This window comes from Leptodactylus fuscus, chromosome 6 (genome assembly GCF_031893055.1).
Source record: "Leptodactylus fuscus isolate aLepFus1 chromosome 6, aLepFus1.hap2, whole genome shotgun sequence".
NCBI lineage: Eukaryota > Metazoa > Chordata > Amphibia > Anura > Leptodactylidae > Leptodactylus > Leptodactylus fuscus.
Genome location: NC_134270.1, coordinates 129273945 through 129293181, shown reverse-complemented (window position 1 = coordinate 129293181; position 19237 = coordinate 129273945). Strand labels below are relative to the sequence as shown.

Genomic DNA, 19237 nt, shown 5'->3' with positions numbered 1-19237 from the left:
AAAGTTTATGCTGAGGTGCTATTCCTGTGGTTGTGTGGGCGGCCCACTGTGACTAATTCACTGGCAACACTTCTAGCCTGTTAGTCACCAGTGGCAGCCTGCACTACCTTGAAGTGTGCATTCAGCACATGGATGTGCATTTTAAGTATGTTTTCAAATATGAATCATATATTTATACACACCATCTACATTGTGATGGGGGAATATCACACTTTAGGAGCATCTCCATTGAAAACATGCTTTCCATTCTATTTTAGACAATGGTAAAATAATTGATATGGCCATGGCATTTATTTGTAACAACCTATAAATATTATCAAGCCATCTGATCAAAAAAACATTTTCAATTGGTTAGAACCAATAATTTTTAGGACCATAGTAAAAATCCATTGCTCTGGAGGACAAAACGCACTTCACACTTCATGTAATGACCACATTCCTCCTGTAGAAGAATCATGGGGCCCATTGCACATTGTCTTCTTTGGAGATAGTTGATAGCGGAGTGTTTCAGATGGAACCTGTGCTGATCAACTTGTCACTAGCGAGTCTACTTCTTCAGATAAGGATGTCTATTTTGAAAAATTGTTTGGATTGGATTAGTGTTAGGGTGCATTCACACTGAGTAAACGCTAGCTTATTCTGAACGTAAAAGACGTTCAGAATAAGCGGCGTCTAAAGCAGCTCCATTCATTTCTATGGGAGCCGGCATACGAGCGCTCCCCATAGAAATGAATGGGCTGCTTCTTTCACTGCGAGCAGTCCCATTGAAGTGAATGGGGAGTGCCGGCGTATACGGCAAGCTCTGCTCATGCCGAGCCGTACACGCCGGCACTTCCCATTCACTTCAATGGGACTGCTCGGAGTGAAAGAAGCATCCCATTCTTTTCTATGGGGAGCACTTGTATGCCGGCTCCCATAGAAATGAATGGAGCTGCTTTAGACGCCGCTTATTCTGAACGTCTTTTACGTTCAGAATAAGCTAGCGTTTACTCAGTGTGAATGCACCCTTAAAGGGGTTTTTGGGCAAAAAATCTTTTTTAAAAAAGGTCAGTTAGTGCTATTTATAGGTTGATAAGTGTACCCAAATATACTTAGCAGTGTTTTGAGTGATTTCTGGGTGTCTCTGAGAGCTTCTGGCATCTTCTGAATTTTTTTGCATGGGTAGCTTACTGTTCTTTCTTCCTACAACTACCTTGATACATTGCACTAATATCCTACTTACTCTAGCTCTCCCTCTCACTACCTTCCCCTTCCTCTTTCACTCTCTCACAACCCCTCCCTGTTTCCCTTGCTAGCCCACTCACTACTAGCCTTTTCAAACTAACTCAAACCTCGACCCCCATCATACTTACCTGTCTACCTGTCCAGATCTTCTGGGCTCTGAACATCATTATTTTTTATGTGGGGTCGGCGTCTTCTCCTGAAATCTGCGTGGGAGACTGGCTGACATCAAGAAGAGGAGAAGTCAGCGCTTCAGAAGGAAATGATGTTCCATAACCAGAAGATCTGGACAGGAAGACAGGTAAGTATGATAGGGAGGGTTCATATTGGTGACGCTCTGTTTCTGGAAACGGGGAAATGAAACGTCAATGTAAAATCTGGAAAGGAACACCCCAGCTATCTAGGTAAATATAGCTAAATATAGATTTTTTTGGTAAAGTAACTTAGAATTTAGGTGGTGGGAGGGTGTTTAGCTTAGTGTAGAAATATAATTTTATCCTGGACAACCCCTTACAGAAGGAAATTAAAGTGTGAAGAAAATTGATATCTAGAAGGTTTCCAAAAGTTTGTCCCCGTCCTGTATGTAGGACACTGTGATTTGCAGGTTTCTAGCAGAGCAGAGAGAGTTTAATATATAGCATTGATTATATATTGTATGTACCGCATTGAATATGCATACAGTAAATTCACATTTGTCACATTCCAGAACTTGGCCCTGAATTTTATGAATATTATTTATATCATTGGAAGCTGTTTTCATTATCTCTTGCTCAACTTTTTTTTTATGAGACTGAGACAATTTTCTGCACTTTCCCTGCATTAATATTATACTTCCCATTACTTCTGTATGAGATAACAAAAAAAACAGGTTCAGCCAACTAAAATATAGATATAGATGGGTCATATGAATACATCATATTGTATATTCTGGAGCCTGTGGGAACATGGCCCCTTTAAGAAGGTGAGTGTAGAATATTTGGGTGGTATTACTGTTAAAGGAAGGAAAAATCGGTATTTAACAGTGATGTAGGATCTCCAAGATTGAGTCTGGGTCTCCTGTATTTTGTAGGAAATACCGACAATGTTTCAGAAATGGGGGCACCATGGTGAAGATGAATCCATGTATGGGAGCTATAAAATTAGTGTAAGAGGACAATGAAAGTGGTTGTATTTTGGGACTAAATGACACTATGTGAAGCCTTACGCAGTGACTGAGGGGGTGGCTTGTAACTATTTGGAGTTTGGCTCTCTGAGCATGCACTGCCCCAGAAGACCTGCATTAGGCATAACAGAGTGATTTAATTGAAAAGGGGTTTCCCATAAACCTATCTACGGGATAAGTGATAAATATATGGTCGCTGGAGGTCCAACTGCTGGGACCCAGCAACCACATAGAGGGGATTCCTGAATTTCTCTGTTAATTGAGTGGTGATCATAGGCTCTACCTGCTCAGGAGGCTGAGGGCCTTTGCAGTCCAGGAGGGACTTCTTAGGGCCTTTTTCAACTCTGTGGTAGCATCACCCATATTTTTCGGAGTGACCTGCTGGGGGAGTAGTATACCAGCCAGAGATAGAAATAGACTTGACAGGCTGATTAGAAAGGCCAGCTCTGTCCTGGGGAGCCCCCTGGATCCAGTAGAGGTGGTGGGTGACAGAAGGATACTGTATGTGGTGAGCTCCATGCTCTAAATCAACTCCCATCCCATGTATGAGACCGTGATAGCACTGGGCAGTACTGTCAGTGACCGACTGCTTCACCCCAAATGTGGGAAGGAGCGCTATCGGAGATCCTTCCTCCAAACTGCGGTCAGGCTGTATATTCAACATCAGGCTAAGCGGAGATCAAATGAATGGGTTTGAAAAATGCCTGCAGGTTTCCGTTTTCTACCCAGATTCCGGCAGGAAACGGAAACCTGCAAAACGGAGACCCAGATGTGAACGAGCCCTTAGTTGCCATGACTCTTAGTATCTTTCTCTATCTGCTATGAGCTTGTATGTGTCTTTCTTGAATTATATTACTGTATTATCCATGCTGCTATAACACACTGAATTTCCCCATGGTGGGACTATTAAAGGATTATCTTATCTTACAGCTTCATTCACTTCTGTGAGACTGATCAAACCATATACAGTGTTCTGTCAGTCTCATAGAAGGGAATGGAGATATGGCCACACCTGCGCACTACCACTCCATTCGCACATGATCACTCATGATCATGGGGGTCACAGCAAGTAGACCTCTAGTCATCATGCTTTTTAGTACAAGAAAATGATAACTAGAGACACTTGAATAAATCTTCCTTGTATCTATAACCAGAACTGCTCATTATCCTTTATGTGTTAAAGTAGAGGCATCTGGGACCTTCCCGAAATAGTCACAATTGGAAAAGTTACAATTCTTTGTTCTAACTCAACAAATGGAGTTTAGAGACGAGAAAATCAATTTACCAAGTTGAAGATTCTCAGTTTTCGAGTAGGTTGTGAATCTATATCCATTATTAAATACAATTCAATTGATTTACTTCAAAGTTGGCTAATCGACTCGCCCAAATCTCATAACGTCTAAGGATTTGCAAACCATTTCACATAGTGTGACTCTCAGACTTGACTAATTGATTCTCTCCTCTCCGGAGTTAGGTCTCTGGCCCTTGCATAATGTACAATTTGCATATTTGAGCCATGTACATTGAGCTTGCCAGTTCATAACATGGACTAGAATGGAAGGGACTCGGCCTTAGCCACACATTTACTTTTATGCTGACTGCTCACATTATCGTTGTTTGCCGTGCTTGAAAAGAGAAAAGTCTAATCTGTATTTCTTGAGGGCACCTGGGTTAGACGTGTCTTCTAATAACTGGCTGTAACTTGTCATATTAGTTCCTGCCGGCTTCGCTCGGCTGCAGGTGCAGGAGGACAATTAAACTCTGCTGATGAGAAAAACGCGCCATAATGAGTCATTTACTGCTATAGAGTCTGCTCAGTTAATATATTTTTACCATCGGCTGCTTCCTCCGAACATTTGACCTTCAAAGCCCGCACAGTAAACTCTCGATTTGTTAAAAAATAGAAGAAAAGAAAAATCTTTGCTGTCAGCTTCCATATTGCAGCCCCAACGAAATGAATTATTTTAAACCTGCCACAGAAATAAACATATGTGTCACTTCAGTTGTGTCTTGGCTTACAATGCTGGTGTGACAGGTTGAAGTCCCATTAGCTCTGAATACTAAATATCCTCACAATGCTAGAAGGGAGGCTTCCAGGAATTTTAACACTGCAAATCTTACAGGAAATCTGTTGTGTTCTTTCTGCCCATTAAACCAATTAAAGCGCTGGGTATAGACTTTGTGGCTGTCGAATAAGGTCTAATTACGGAGAAAACAAGCTTTTATCTTATATGCAAATGAGCTCACAGGTGCCCAGTGGGAGGTCCTAAGTCCGGCAAGTGCTCAAGCTCTACCAAAGCCTGAGCCTCGCCTCATTCCAGTGTTGTCCTGTGTCACTCTGTCTGACACTGAAACCCCTGAGGCCTCTGCTTACAACAGGAGTATTACTATACATGTACCATTCTAGAATCGGATAGCTCAATGGCAGAAAATATCCAATATATTCCTTTTAAATCAATTACTGTATAATGTTATCTCTTGTTATATGTGAACAACTTACTCACATGAACACAATTGTTAGTACCCTTCAGTAAAAGAAAATAAAACCCACAAGGATCAATGAAATAGTTATAACAAAAGTGATAATAAATGTAAATTTACTGAAAATCAGACATTGCTATTGAATTGTGGTTCATCAGAATAATTTTAAAAAACAACAATGAAATTGACCTGGTCAAAAAAGATGGTCAATGGGCAATGACTACAATCCAAGGATTTCTGTAACTGTCAATGAGACTTCTGCACCTGCCCACAGGTATTTTGGCCCACTCCTGGTTAGCAAAACTTCTCCTGCATTCTCAGGTTAGAAGGGTACCTTCTCCAGACTGCATGTTCCTTCCACAGACATTCAATAGGATTTAGATCATTGAAAACAGAAGGCCACATCAGAATAGTCCAGTACTTTGCTCTTACAATTCTTAGATGTTTTTAGCTGTGTTTTTTGGGTCATTATCCTGTTGCAAGACCCATGACCTGCTTTCTGATACTGGGCAGCACATTTCGTTCCAGAATACCTTAAAAGTCTTGAGATTTCATTGTACCCTGCACAGATTCAAGACATCCTGTGCCAGATTCAACAAAGCAGCCCAAGAATATAACAGAGCCTCCTCCATGTTTCACAGTAGGGACAGTGTTCTTTTCTTTGTAGGCTTCATTTTTGTGTTTGTGAACATAGAGCTGATGTGACTTGCCAGAAAGTTCCAGCTTTGTCTCATCTGTCAAAAGGACATCCTTTCAGTGGCTTTATAGCTTGTCAATATGCATTTTGGTAAATTCCAGTCTCGTTTTTTTATTATTTGCTTTCAACAGTGATTTCCTCTTCAGTCGCTGTCCATTAAGTCCACTTAAGCAAAGACAGTGATTCAGGTTGCGATCTGACACTGATGTACCTGGACTGTGGAGTTCACCTCTTTCTGATCTCTTTAGTTACTATTTGTATTATCCACCTCTTCAGTTTGTCAATTGATTTTCTTATTGCGGCCACGTTCAGGGAGGTTGGCTACAGTTCTGTAGACCTTAAACTTTGGAATAATATGTGTGATTGTATGTGTGATTACGGTAAGCTGTTTGGAGATGGTCTTATAACTTTGACCTATAACATCTCCTGAGACAACTCTCTCCTTAGCTTTCTTTGGTCCATGTTGAGTGTGGTACACCATGATATCAAACAGTAGAGTAACTGCATTCACCCATTAACTGAGCAGACTGACTGGTTACAAGTGTGAAGAAACCCATGATGATAATTATGGGACACACCTTACTTCTAGGGGTAACATCAATTTTGTCCAGGTCAGTTTCATTAGTTTTTCTTTTTTAATTACTATGTTGAACCTCAATTCAAAAGCAATGTCTGATTTTTCTCAGTTGGTTTTCAGTAAATGAAATTTTTTGCCATTTTCAATTTGTTTCAATGACAATTGAGTTTTTTTTTTTTTCTTTAACAGAAAGGTACCAACACTTATGTCCTTGTGTGTATTCCCCAGCACAGTATATAGATTGCAGTTAGGCTAATTGCACACATCTATATGTTCACCGTTGGCTGTGATTGAACGTCACGGCTGGTACACGGGCAGCACACAGATATCATCCATGTGCTGCTGTGAATTGACCATGCTTCCATAGCCCCATTCATTCAAGGAATAAGAGCTGCGGAAGCACGACCACAAAACCAGACAGGAATAGGACCTGTCCTGGTCGGAACTGACGACCTGCACACTGATCCATGTGATACACAGTCATGTGCGTGGGGTGATAGAAATGAATGGGTCAGTGTGCTACATGGCAAAACTCAGATAGCACTCTGACCTACGCCACGGTCATCTGCATGGAGACTTAGTGACATTAGTTCATGTTTCCAGTTTTGCTTACACTTTGAATTCCATATTAAGAGAGACGCATACTCTGTAGGGAACATTTCTAGAATTCCAATGATCCTTCCAGATAATGGGCTCCTGCTTGAGGCAACCTATGCCCAAATGACTTATCAGGGCATATTCTAAAGACAGACTTCTGATAACAGAGTTTTCCTTGATAAGGACTCATGTATGAAGCAGAACAGAGTCATGTCAGGGCCACTAGCATTCAATGAAACCAATAGATGCCAAATGATATGACAGAGTGCTGGGTAATGTTTTCAGAAGCAGTTGATGGTTCACATTGGGAGGAATTTACTAAACTGGTTAAGGTTGCTGTATATACCATGGCATTTTACAGTACCTGCAAAGTGGATGGGATTCTGACTAATCCCATCCACACATTGTAGGATAAAATCTGCAGTGGAAGTGCTGTGATTTCAAAAACACTTGTGTCTATGTAAATCACAGCAATTATACCTACGGAAACGCTGTTGTTTACACCTGTTATTACTTTTATATTCACTGTTCAGTGACTGTTAGAGCAAGCAACTGTCAATACGACTGCTTACGTTATTGTCGGTAACATATCTATCCCCTGCTTACACTACACACCTCAACTTACAAATTGCAACACCAAGAAGGACAAGCTGTAAGATTATGCAAATCATAGAAGTACAAGGTGTCACTAAGATATGCAAATGATCAAGTTTTCAAGCACCTAGCACCAACCTGTGGCTTGTAGGCGGGACATAAAAAACAGAGAGAAAGATACGTTTTGTAGGCAGAGGAAGCCTCAAAAATCGGATCAAGAAGTATATTATGATTGTGTGATGCCTCCTGTTTGTCGCCAGTTACCACCACTTGCCACAGTCTGAGAAGAACAGAAGAGTACTTGGTTTATCACTCTGGCGGATGGCTACACTCCTAGGCCAAAATGTCAGCATTGTTCAGTGTTGCGTGTCCTGGTGGCTAGTTGCGAGATCAATGACAAACTGGAATGGTAGTAAGAGTTGTATGGAGGTGAACTTCTGCACAGACGGATTGTCTGATTGTGAGAATGGCACTTAGTGATCCATTGTGCACTGCAACTGAGTATGAATGGCACATTCCAAGCCTAGGGCAGCAAACAGTGTCCTAATAATGGCATGATGTACAGTGGCGAGACACCTCTAGACTTTTTTTCAGGTGCATTAACAGCTTACTATTTTATGTTTTTTTCTTCAATGTATCCAAGGAGCTGTTTTTCAACAGGGTACCACCAGGTCACATCTTGCTTGTGCGACTGTGCGCAGCCTGTGTAGCCTAAATGAAATTCCAAGGGCTGCAGTGTCTCCAGACTTGTCTCCCATCGAGCACATCTGGGATGTCATTGGTTAGCAGCTGCAAAGGAAGCTGCCAGCAACTGCATAACATTCCTCAGACAACCGTTAATAACCTCATTGATAGCGTGCCCAGTGCATGTATTTCTGTGAATAGTGCTCATACTTGATACTGGATAAATCGAAATGTTTTTGATTTATTTTTTTTAATCATTTGCATATCATTAACATGTCTATCGATCCTGAGATTTCTGTAATTCCAAGAATTTTCCTTCATGGTGTTGCAATGCATAAGCTAATAAACAGGCGATTGTTCACTTACTCGCTGGCAGGTTTGCATGGGGCAATGATTCGGATCTGGGAATTACACTCATTCAGTCAGTCTTCAGCTTGTGTAAAAGTTCTCTAAAGGAGCTCAAAAGACCTTTTGCTCAATTAGAAGAAACAAAGGCTATAAATGTTGTATGATAGATGGGGGAGGGCTGTTTCAGATTTAGCTTTGGGCCCCTGGAGCTATAAATTACATTTCCAATGTTGCTATTATAGATGCATTGAATAGTTGGTATCATGTGAATCAGTGCCTTTCTTTGGATGTGGTTCCATGTATGTCAATACTTGTTCTGAACCCATTTTTCATGGATATGAAAGGTTTTGTGTCCTTTATGAGTTAAATGAATAATAAGAGCAGGAATACTTGTTTCATTGTTGGGTTTTACATACTTGCAATTATTATGAGAACGTGAGCTTACACCTGCTATTTGCCACCACAGTGCTTGCTAGTTCACACAGTCACTATGAATATGCAAAATATGAATATATGAAAAAATATGAATATAATTAGAAAGAGACAGAAGAAATATGTGCTGTAATGTTCTTATATTTGCAGATGGTGGCAGAGTTTGCTCCTTGTGATAATAATTATGGTGCGTACGCTGTAGGCTCTGTCCACGGTCCTGAAGTTCATCTGTAGGATATCAGACTCTATCTCGGGATGATTTGTCTCGTAAATGTGCCGTGGTAATAGGGACACATTTATTCAGCTTAGACTAAAGACTGGACCTCCCAACCTACTGCCATCACCCTTATTAGGGGTCACCTAAATACAAGATCTGAAGCACGTCAGGTGCCGAAGGTCTGGTCAACCACACCACTTATGGCCATAAAATCCTTTATATCAGACCGAGCCGTGGGTAAATTCTGGCTAGCAAGCTTTGGATTTATGGAGGCTGAATTGTATAGGATTTTCATCTGCTGGCTGATTTACTGTAAAGCACACAAGTACATGATGGAAACCTCTGTCTGAACCAGCAGCTCATTTTAATAATGCCCTTGGGGACACACTGCGACTGCCGAGCTGTATTACTGAGTTTTTCATGTAAAGCTATGTGTTTAGAACTGTACATAATAATTAGGCTCTTATTTTTTTCCCATTATGCCGTTGCGATTACCCCCAATTTCTTTGTAAACATAGTGATTTTTACAAAAGAATTTTAAGTTCAACTCCAAGGCGCCTTTTGACATTTCCAGCACGAATATTCAAGGGGCTTTAACTATTGAGCAATGCCCTATGAGCGGATGTAAGTGGTATTTGTGATGTGTTGCACCATACTATATTGTACTTGCACTGCGCCTCTCTTTATGGAAATTATACAGTAGTGTCTTTTGGACTGTTTAAAATGCCATTAGCAGACCTTTATAGATATGGTGCTGCTATTCCACAGAGATTATCCTGCTTGTGCTGGCTCCAAAGCAGCAATCTACCTGTCTCTCCACGTCCTGTACCTACCATATGTAGTTATTCAAGAGCTGAAAGTTACTTGGTTCCATGTGCATCATTTCTTTTTCATTGTATTTTATATAACATGGTGTTTTTTTGGGAAGAATATGCAAATTTGACTTCCATGATGTAATTAGGATGCCAGTGCCTCAAGTATGCACACCAATAGAGGGCGCTGACTGAGAATGTGCAAGTCTATCTTCCATGATGTAATTAGGAGGACAGAGTCTCAGTCAAGCAAACCAATAGAGGGCGCTCCCTTTAACATCATGCCGACCTTCTCAGAGGCCTTTTTTTGCAATGATGTTGGGATGTTGGGATTATACCAGATATCTCAACATCATTGCAAACAAAGGCCTCTGAGAAGCTCGGCATGATGTTAAAGGGAGCGCCCTCCATTGGATGTCTTGACTGAGACTCTGTCATCCTAATTACATCATGGAAGATAGACTTGCACATTCTCAGTGAGCGCCCTCTATTGGTGTGCATACTTGAGGCACTGGCATCCTAATTACATCATGGAAGTCAGATTTGCATATTCTTTCCATGTTTCTTTGCAGTGGAGCGCTCATGGCTTAATAAGACTCCACACACCTATATGATGGTCTCTCCCTATGGAGTGATGATATCTCCTTAATGGTGTTTTTTGTTACATTGATCATTGTCAGCACGTTATAGGATGTAGAGAAAGCTCCGATCACAAGAAAAGACAGTTTCGTTGTCATAGTTTTCTTGGAAGTGTATTGTGACAAAGCAGGTGGAAGATTACGTCAACAGCTCAGGTTTTGGGGGGGAAAATGAGAATTGATACTTTAATCAATTTTGATGAAAAAGAAATCACTGATGGGTATGTGCGGTAGATCTCATGAATGGCATTCCGTCATAGTATAGAAAAGTTGATAAACTCTGCATGACATGAAACCATCATAGGAACTTTTGCCTTGTTCCTGTCATGTGACAGAAGAACAAACCAGAATTTAGAACCAAATTTTTTAAAAAAGCTCCTAAACAAGAATTGTAACATTTCCAATGGGTGATGTTATCCATAGGAACTTCTACAGTCTTTTTTTCATAGACGGACAAACCTCTCACTAGGTTCACAACTAGAGATGAGCGAACACTGTTCGGAACAGCTGTTCCGAACAGCACGCTCACTGCACGCTCCCATAGAAATGAATGGAAGCGGCCGGCATGTGCGGGGTTAAGCAGCCGGCCGCCGGCAAAGTCTGCGTGCCAGGTGCTTCCATTCATTTCTATGGGAGCGTGCTGTTCAGATCGGCTGATCCGAACAGTGTTCGCTCATCTCTATTCACAACCTAATCTGCTTAAAAAAGCGGTTACCTTCGGAAACCTGCGGACCTCATAGACTGCAAAGCGGTTTGCCGGGGTTCCTCCTGGTTTCCTCCCGAAAAGCGCTGCTTGTAGGACTTTTCTTTCCGCATTTTTAAAGCGGAATGGGAAATAGAATACTCAGGCGGAGACCGGGTGCATTTCTGAACCCAGCCTTAGTGATTGACCACTATCTCTGAGTGCACACTTACACTTACACTTAAAAAGACTTACACAAAAGTTACTGAATAGGACCACCAAGGGGTGTAGCTATAGGGAGTGCAGAGATAGCAGTGGCTACCTGATCATAGACCCTGAGGAGGCCCCAAAGGTCTTTATACTGCATAAAATATGCTACTATTTAAATGACACAAGATGGATAAGAGCCCTATTACAGCTCTATCACCCACTGAACTCGCAGGGATTTAAATGAACAAAATAAAAAGCTATTCTGAATGTCTTCCCACATAACTGTATATAAATCTGCTCAGCTCCTCCTGCTCTATAACATGTTCTTACTACAGATCAGATATGATGAATGTGACAGGTTTCCATTTAAAGAGGTCCACAGGTTAGTAACACATCCTAGGACCCGTAGACTGCCATACTGGTAAGGCAGGACATCATTTACAGGTATTGTGGACTTATTATGAGTGTTAAATCGTATATAGACAATAACTGGGGAAATTTACGAGTTATACCATGTTATAAATACAATGATCCATTCTTTATGTTCATGCCTATCCGGTATAATGGGAGATTTGTAGTGTTAGGATGTTAGACATCAGACCGGCATTAGGAAATAGGAAATATGTTCCTTTGGGTGGACCAGAAACCTTCAGGAGACTTCTTTAACACACAAACCAAGCTTGTTTTACAGTGTAGTCTAGTTTATCTTTCTGGTTATTAGATTACATGCACATTGGCTGTTTGTACATCACATTGACTAGACCCTAAGGAAGTCTCCTGTACAATACAGTGCAGCTTTGGGAAGGCTTAACCATACCAGACATCGAAAACTTTCTTCAGTCTTGAACCATAATTCTGTATTACAAGGAATCAATTTGTCTCCTAAAGCACTTTGGGGCAAATGTATACCTAATGCATGAGATCTGGAGAAGATGAGCATGCCAGGTCTTCAATAACAGATGCTAGGACGCACCAGTGTGTGTATTCATTGCTGTGTATATAGTCCATGCAGCTTGAGGGCAGCACTTGCCTTGGAATTAGCAGAAAGCTTTTATGTTTGGTTAATTTCCATTTTTATTCTGCCTTTGCCTGGTCTATAGCAGCCAACATTTCATCTAATAATAACCAGGGGTTGCAGTGTACGGCTCTTACGTAGAATCATTAATAATTTAGAGCACCTTCATTCATTCATGGTTGCCCAGGGCAGCATAGGCATTAGTAACAGCAGATATCTGCTCATTCTCTCAGATACCATGGCATTATGTGGATGTAGTGCTTAGTACAAGAAACATTTATACCAGCGCTTGTGGTTTGATAATGGGAATTATATTATTGCAGATAATTCAGGATTTATCTAGAAGACTTAAGAGAGATTTCCTAGAGGAAAAATCTCCAATAGAAGAATAGGACAACTATAAGATGAGTAGGGCTCGGGCCGATGTGCACCTCACTAATAAGGAGGACAAGATGCCATGGTTTTCAGTGTGATAACAAGACAAGGGTCATGTCACATTTTACAAAAGCGCTGAAAAACGAAGAGGATCTAGCTCTGATCCTGATATGTCTGTTTCTGTACATAGATGTTACAGATGCCCACCTTGATGTTTTGGCTACTTGCACGGAAAGGGTTAACTCCTTTGTGGTGAAAGCAATGCATATAGCAAGCAGGGTGGTATTGCATTGTGTGTTATATGCCTGTGTCATTTTACAAGGGGCAAGTCATTGTGCAGTCATTGTTCTAGTGCTTTATGGAAGTTGTATCATGTACCAACTCCTTAGGCCTGTTTCACATCTGCGTTCGGTAATCCGAAATAGTAGTACTTTTCTCTCCGCATGACTCGTGCGGACATCGCGTGGAAAACACACGGACCCCATTATAGTCTATGAGGTCCGTGTGCTTTCATTGCTCACCACTTGTCAATGCATTTGGTATTCCATTCGGGGTTCCTCATGCGGACTCCACAAATGGCATACCGAACGCAGATCTGAACCAGTCTTAGAGGAGGAATAAAGTTGCACTTGTGTGATGCCTTGTGGGAAAAGATGTTTTTTGCTTGTACGTGGTGAGCCCCATTTATTTTAGGCATTGCCAGGTCTCTCTAGTGCAGGATCGGCTCCATATTTAAGTGCTTGTTTCTGTGCGGTGAGTCCAGCTTGGAGGCCAGCTTGAGATTGGGATTGCTTGTAGATAAGGATGAAAGCTTGAAATGTGAAAAGCTTGGAAGTTTGTTGGACAGCTTGAGGAGTGGAACCACCTCACAGCTGGAGCGACACCAACCAGTTCCCTAAACTGATATACGTTAGAAGCACTCGTGAATATGAGATTAGGTTCTCCAGTAGTGGGCAGTACATCCCCCGAATCAGTAGAAGCTTGCTGTTTGTGGCCTGTAATTTGTAAACTAGGCCATACACTCTGTAATCCACCAAAGTATTCCACGTGCTGTTTTTGCAACATCCACCCCAGTAAAGAGAACTGTCTATTCTTCATTGCCAGTCATCAGTAATATGGCCTGAATACAGCTCAGTCCTATTCAACTGAATCGGCTGAAAGGGGAACTCCAATTCATTACCTCCCTCCCCCCTCCCCCACACAGGGGCTTAAATTAAACTATGCATAATCACCTCTCCTTTTGTAATTATAAGGACTATCATTACTCCAGACATATCTGATTTCTGATCTATTGGATACTTACTGTATATTGCTAATGAAATAACAATTCTTGAATATCTTTTCTTAGACTTCTATATTGTGCTGTTCCTCTGTTATTCCTCCCAGAAATTCATGAATAAATTGTCAACTGGGTGTTACTATTTCCCTTGTCACATTGCAGAGCTCTAGGAACCAATACTCCAGAACTGTTATTTCATACGGGACACATGTATTTAATAAAATAGACATATCATTAGATTGACAGGTCCACTTTAGGCTGATCACTGGGATTCTTGCCACTAGACCCAACTTTATGTACTTGGAACCACTTTTTATAAGATGTCAGGCTAGTAAAAATGTAGGTACATCCAGGTTAATACAGTAGTTACACCTGGGATCAATATGGGTGGATAAGACATCAGAGGTCATGGCGCATGAAGGTAATAATACCAGAAGTAATTCTATACTAATATGCTCCTGTATGTTATATTACCGTATATACTCGAGTATAAGCCGAATTTTTCAGCCCAGTTTTTGTGCTGAAAAAGCCCCCCTCGGCTTATACTCGAGTCAGCAAAAAAAAAAAAAAAAAATTATTATTTATTTTTTTTTTTTTGGAGGAGTCTATGACCAGCCACAATATTAATGTATAGAATCTCCCATAAAACAGTGCAAAGAAAAAAAAAATTTAATAAAAAAAATAAAAGTTCTAAATCCCTCCTTTCCCTAGAATACATATAAAAGTAGAAAATGACTGAAGCACAAACACATTAGGTATCCCTGTGTCTGATTGTGCCCAGTCTACTGAATATAGGGATCTGCAGTGCTCCTGTTCCGTCGGGAAGGGGTTAATAGGAGCACTGAAGATCCCCTATATTCAGCTAGACTGAATTCCAAGTGGGGGAAGAAAAAACAGTCCTCAAGCTCAGGGAAGGGGCAGACAGACAACCAAAACACCTCCTCCCTTTCCCAGCACCTACTGCACCCAAAAACCATTTTAATTTTTGAAATTTTCCAGTAGCTGCTGCATTTCCCCCCCTAGGCTTATACTCGAGTCAATAAGTTTTCCCAGTTTTTTGTGGTAAAATTAGGGGGGTCGGCTTATATTCGGGTCGGCTTATACTCGAGTATATACGGTACATTTCCAAAATGTTTAGTGTACATGTGGCAACAGATGAGAAGAAAGGACCTTTGTGTGTGTGTATATATATATATATATATATATATATATATATATATATATATATATGTGTGTATATATATATATATATATATGTATTTATTGTATAGATTTTATTGTATAGATGAACATTCCTTTCACTACGTTTCTGTGATCTGAATCATTGCCTGGAACAAAATTGAAACACACAAATCCTGCTGTCCAAACGCACGGAAGAAATCCCATCCTTGAAGTGTTTCTTCAGATGATATATCCGTGTACTGCTTTTAGAGAGAAGTGGGGGGAACCAGTAAATGTCCGCCTCTCTCCTGGACCTTGTTATCTTAATCATCATCAAACCTGACAAGTGGACATTCAATATCCTTTGTGCAGATTCTGCAGGCCTCGGTCCAGAGCTGACAAAGACTCTCAGCATGCTGCTGGCAGCTCCACACAGCATTGCTCAATGGGGATAATGAGTATCGCAGTCAGGAGCCAGGAGAATACTCTCAATATTTCTGGGAAAGGTGGGAGATATGAGAGCGTACACGTGTTCAACACTACCAGGATGTATGCCTATGTGCATATACATGAACACATAGCTTTCTGCCATATGCATATGATGGGACGGGTTTGCTAATCTTATCTAATATTTAGCCAAAACGTTGACTAAACTACCTACAGATTCTGAATAATAAATGTGGCGCACTTTTACTGTCTAGTCTAAGCTTATGACACCTATTATTTTGCTTAGTTTTGCTTTCCCTTTCACACCCACTTTGCCATTCTGTTCCCAGCCTCAGTGCTCTTTAGGTGCCAGCCACAATTCTCTCTCTCCTCTGTTGGTGATGGGGTTTTCATCCCCCATCTTAGTTTCATGCCACATGTGAACAACCATGGACAGGACTTTAATTTCTTCTTCGTTTGCTATTGACATTGGGTCAGGAAGTGAAATTGTCAAAATGAGAAACAATCCATGACAGATTGCATATGTAACACTACCCACTTCTGGATAATTGGCACAATCTGACATCAGAACATGCACATTATACGGACGTTATCTGCATAAATGTCAAAGCATTCACTCCAAATCAAACCCCATGGGGGAAGTTTATCAGGCCTTATAATCCAGGTTTTTGGCATGCAAGGCATAATAAAGTTATTATTTTTTGCACAATTGAGGGATTTGCATAAAACATTGTGACTTTTTCTTTTTTATGCCATGCTCATTACTTTTCAGAAAGGGCAGGGCTTCCAGCGCCATCAGATTCCTGATTTACCCCAGTTTGCTCTCCTTAAGGGTGCCTGAAATCTACACCAGCTATGGGTTGGCATACGACCACACGTGTGTGCCTCATCATAAATAAAGACTGGCATACTAGGTGCCAGTATTGATATACTCCCCTCCCTGTGCCTTTGTGTGCACACATTCTTGTACGGTCAGCCATAGCTCCTAAGTGGAGAATTAAATTACTACTTCATTTCTCATTATAGCCATCTGCTTGACCATGTACCAGCTCAGATCAGGTTTGTAGTCCGAATCTCTGGGCCATTTGGCAGCTAACCAATGGGTTTGCTGTTACATCTTGAGACACACATACACTGTATATGTCTATTGCCAATATTACATACCTGCCATTTTTCCTGGAATATCCGGAAAGTTCCTGATTTTGCAAATCTCCCAGCCCTCTAAATTATCCTATTAATGACGCGGGCACATTATGTATCAATCACATCACGAACAGGGGTGTTGCTGGCACATTTTCATGTTTATGTCACAAAAGGGGGAGTGCTACACCCCAAAAGGGTTGTAGTATTTCCAAAATTGGCTGTAACCAGCCCGAAAATTTGCTTGGCACACTTCACATGCCGCTCTCCCAAAAGTTCCTGTTCAAATCTTTGCAATATTCAGCAGGGTATGCAATATTAGCACTACTTCAATATTCAGCATGTCCATGAATTTTATTGATTTTAATGGGTACCATGTAATGTTTCATTGAATTCTTTTTGCTGGGCTCCTCCGCAGTTTACAGCTATTTGCAGTGGAGCTGAGATAAGCTGTGTCCAGCTCAGTGGTGTAGCTATAAGGGGGCATAGGTAGCACTCGATACCAAGCTTTGGAACCTGTGGGGTCCCCAAATGTCCATAGCAGAAGGTAGATTACAGATTTTGCATTACTGCATGGAGCCTCAAGTTGCGCCAGTTTGTTAGGGGCCCCTTTTAACTAAGATTGAGCGCTCTAAGCAGATAGTACCCTTAAAAGAAATGTTGTCCAGTGGCACAAAGATGTTCTATTCTGTATAAAATGTTATATAATTGACTTACCAATGTTTTGTATTGTTGAAATCTACTCCAATGTTCTGGTTTCAGGTTTGGACCCATTATAGTCAATAAGATCTGTTGGGCTCTGTCGGTGTTTGTCATATACATTCTGTTTTTCTATTCCTATTACAGAACAGAAAAACCGAGTGTCCAGAGGAGATGCAAACCTAGCCATACATGGTAATGTGAATTTCTGTGTCTTTAGTCATTTTAGACCTATATAATAGGAGCATTTTTTGCTATGTGTCAACTCTTTTCTTTAACTGGTATTGCAGATCTCCTTAATGTTATGTCTGTCTTCACACAGTGTACACTTATGAATATTCATGACAAGGTCCATTTCTGTCTAACCCTATTAGAATACATTATTTTTTAGCTTCTGTTACATCTTGACATGTGACTACGCTGTCATCTTATCTCTCACTTACTTCTGGTAAAAGTGATAGATAAAAGCTTGCACTGTAGCGCCAGTTTTATATCACATTCAGAGACAGACAAAATCCTGTAAGCTTCATGTGTATGAAGGTTATACAGAGAAACACAATGTTTTTGCATCTCCATGCGGTAGACCCTCTACTTGCTTATATGGTGCCTCTTACCTATATGGAGCGTCTGTACGTTGCGATGTAGACTATATTCATTCCATTAATCATGAACAGGACGTGACTCTGCCCATTTTTGGGTCCTTTGCTGTCTGTGGTGGATCCATTTTTCATGTCCATGTAAAACAGATCAACTTTTGTATGTCTCTGAGTCTGAGGAAAACAACCAGCACATGGATGGCATGGATAATATCAGAGAGATGCATAGGTACAGTGGAGCCTCATTGTCTTCTATAGATATTCTTTTTAGGAGGGCATACTGGGTTAAAAATATTGATGACCCTTTGTAAGGATAGTTTATCATTGCCAGATCAGTCTGTGTCCAACATTCGGCAACCCCATCGATGAGCAGCTGATACACAGAGAATGGAGCAGGAAGCAGACAGCTCTGTTCTGTCACTGCAGCTTAGTTCCTATTCAAGTAAATGTTAATTGATCTGCTGGTCTGGAACCTATACAAGTAACATTGCTGCCTTCTTCCTTCTCCATCCTCTGAGTATCAGCTGCTGAAGAGGGCTGATCAATGGCTCTTCTTATTCACATTGATCTGATATTGATGAACTATCCTTAGGATATTCTTGGCCAGAGAAACCCCCTTAACTTGGAATTGATCCAGAAGCATGCATGTGTCCTAAGACTCACTCAATCATTCAAAATAAATAAGAGATGTAATTTAATTGAAAGCAGAGGGACAAATTTACTAAGACTGGTGTATCGTACGCCAGTCTTAATAAAAGGCCCGACTGGTGCAGGGAACTGGAGATTTATGAAGAGACTGTGGCCTCTTCATTACTCTGTTGAAAGTCCCGGTGTCAGAATATAATTTACATCAGGTAGGAGCTGTATTTCCATTCTATCTTGCACCAGAAAACTAGGGTGAGTTATAATAAAACAGTTGGGCCTAGACATTCCCCTCAGCCTGTCTTGTTCCCCTCCTTGTTCTGCCGACATTCACACAATGTGATGAGCAAGGTACATATTGTGGTTTGTGGTGCACGGCCCTTTGATGCAAGAAACACGCGTCTCGATATCTCGATATCCTACTGCGTCAAAAACTATCATAGAATTATTATGTACTCAAAGATCACAATACCAGGTTCTGGGGATATTATCACTCCTTAAGGAGAGATCACCTTCACAGGCGTATGGTGA

The 19237-nt window shown here is 41.0% G+C and overlaps 1 protein-coding gene across 9 annotated transcripts in view; it reads left to right on the top strand.

The window, feature by feature from the left end:
- The window catches only part of SRCIN1 (SRC kinase signaling inhibitor 1), a 304218-nt gene that overhangs the window by 20450 nt on the left and 264531 nt on the right, over positions 1–19237 (top strand). For 8 of the 9 annotated variants that reach the window (XM_075278229.1, XM_075278227.1, XM_075278234.1 and 5 more), the window contains exon 2: positions 17616–17663. The exons of the other annotated variant lie outside the window; for it this stretch is intronic. In XM_075278229.1, the coding sequence (XP_075134330.1) occupies positions 17616–17663 (48 nt within the window). The remainder of the gene's footprint in view (positions 1–17615; positions 17664–19237) is intronic. 9 annotated transcript variants of the gene reach the window in all.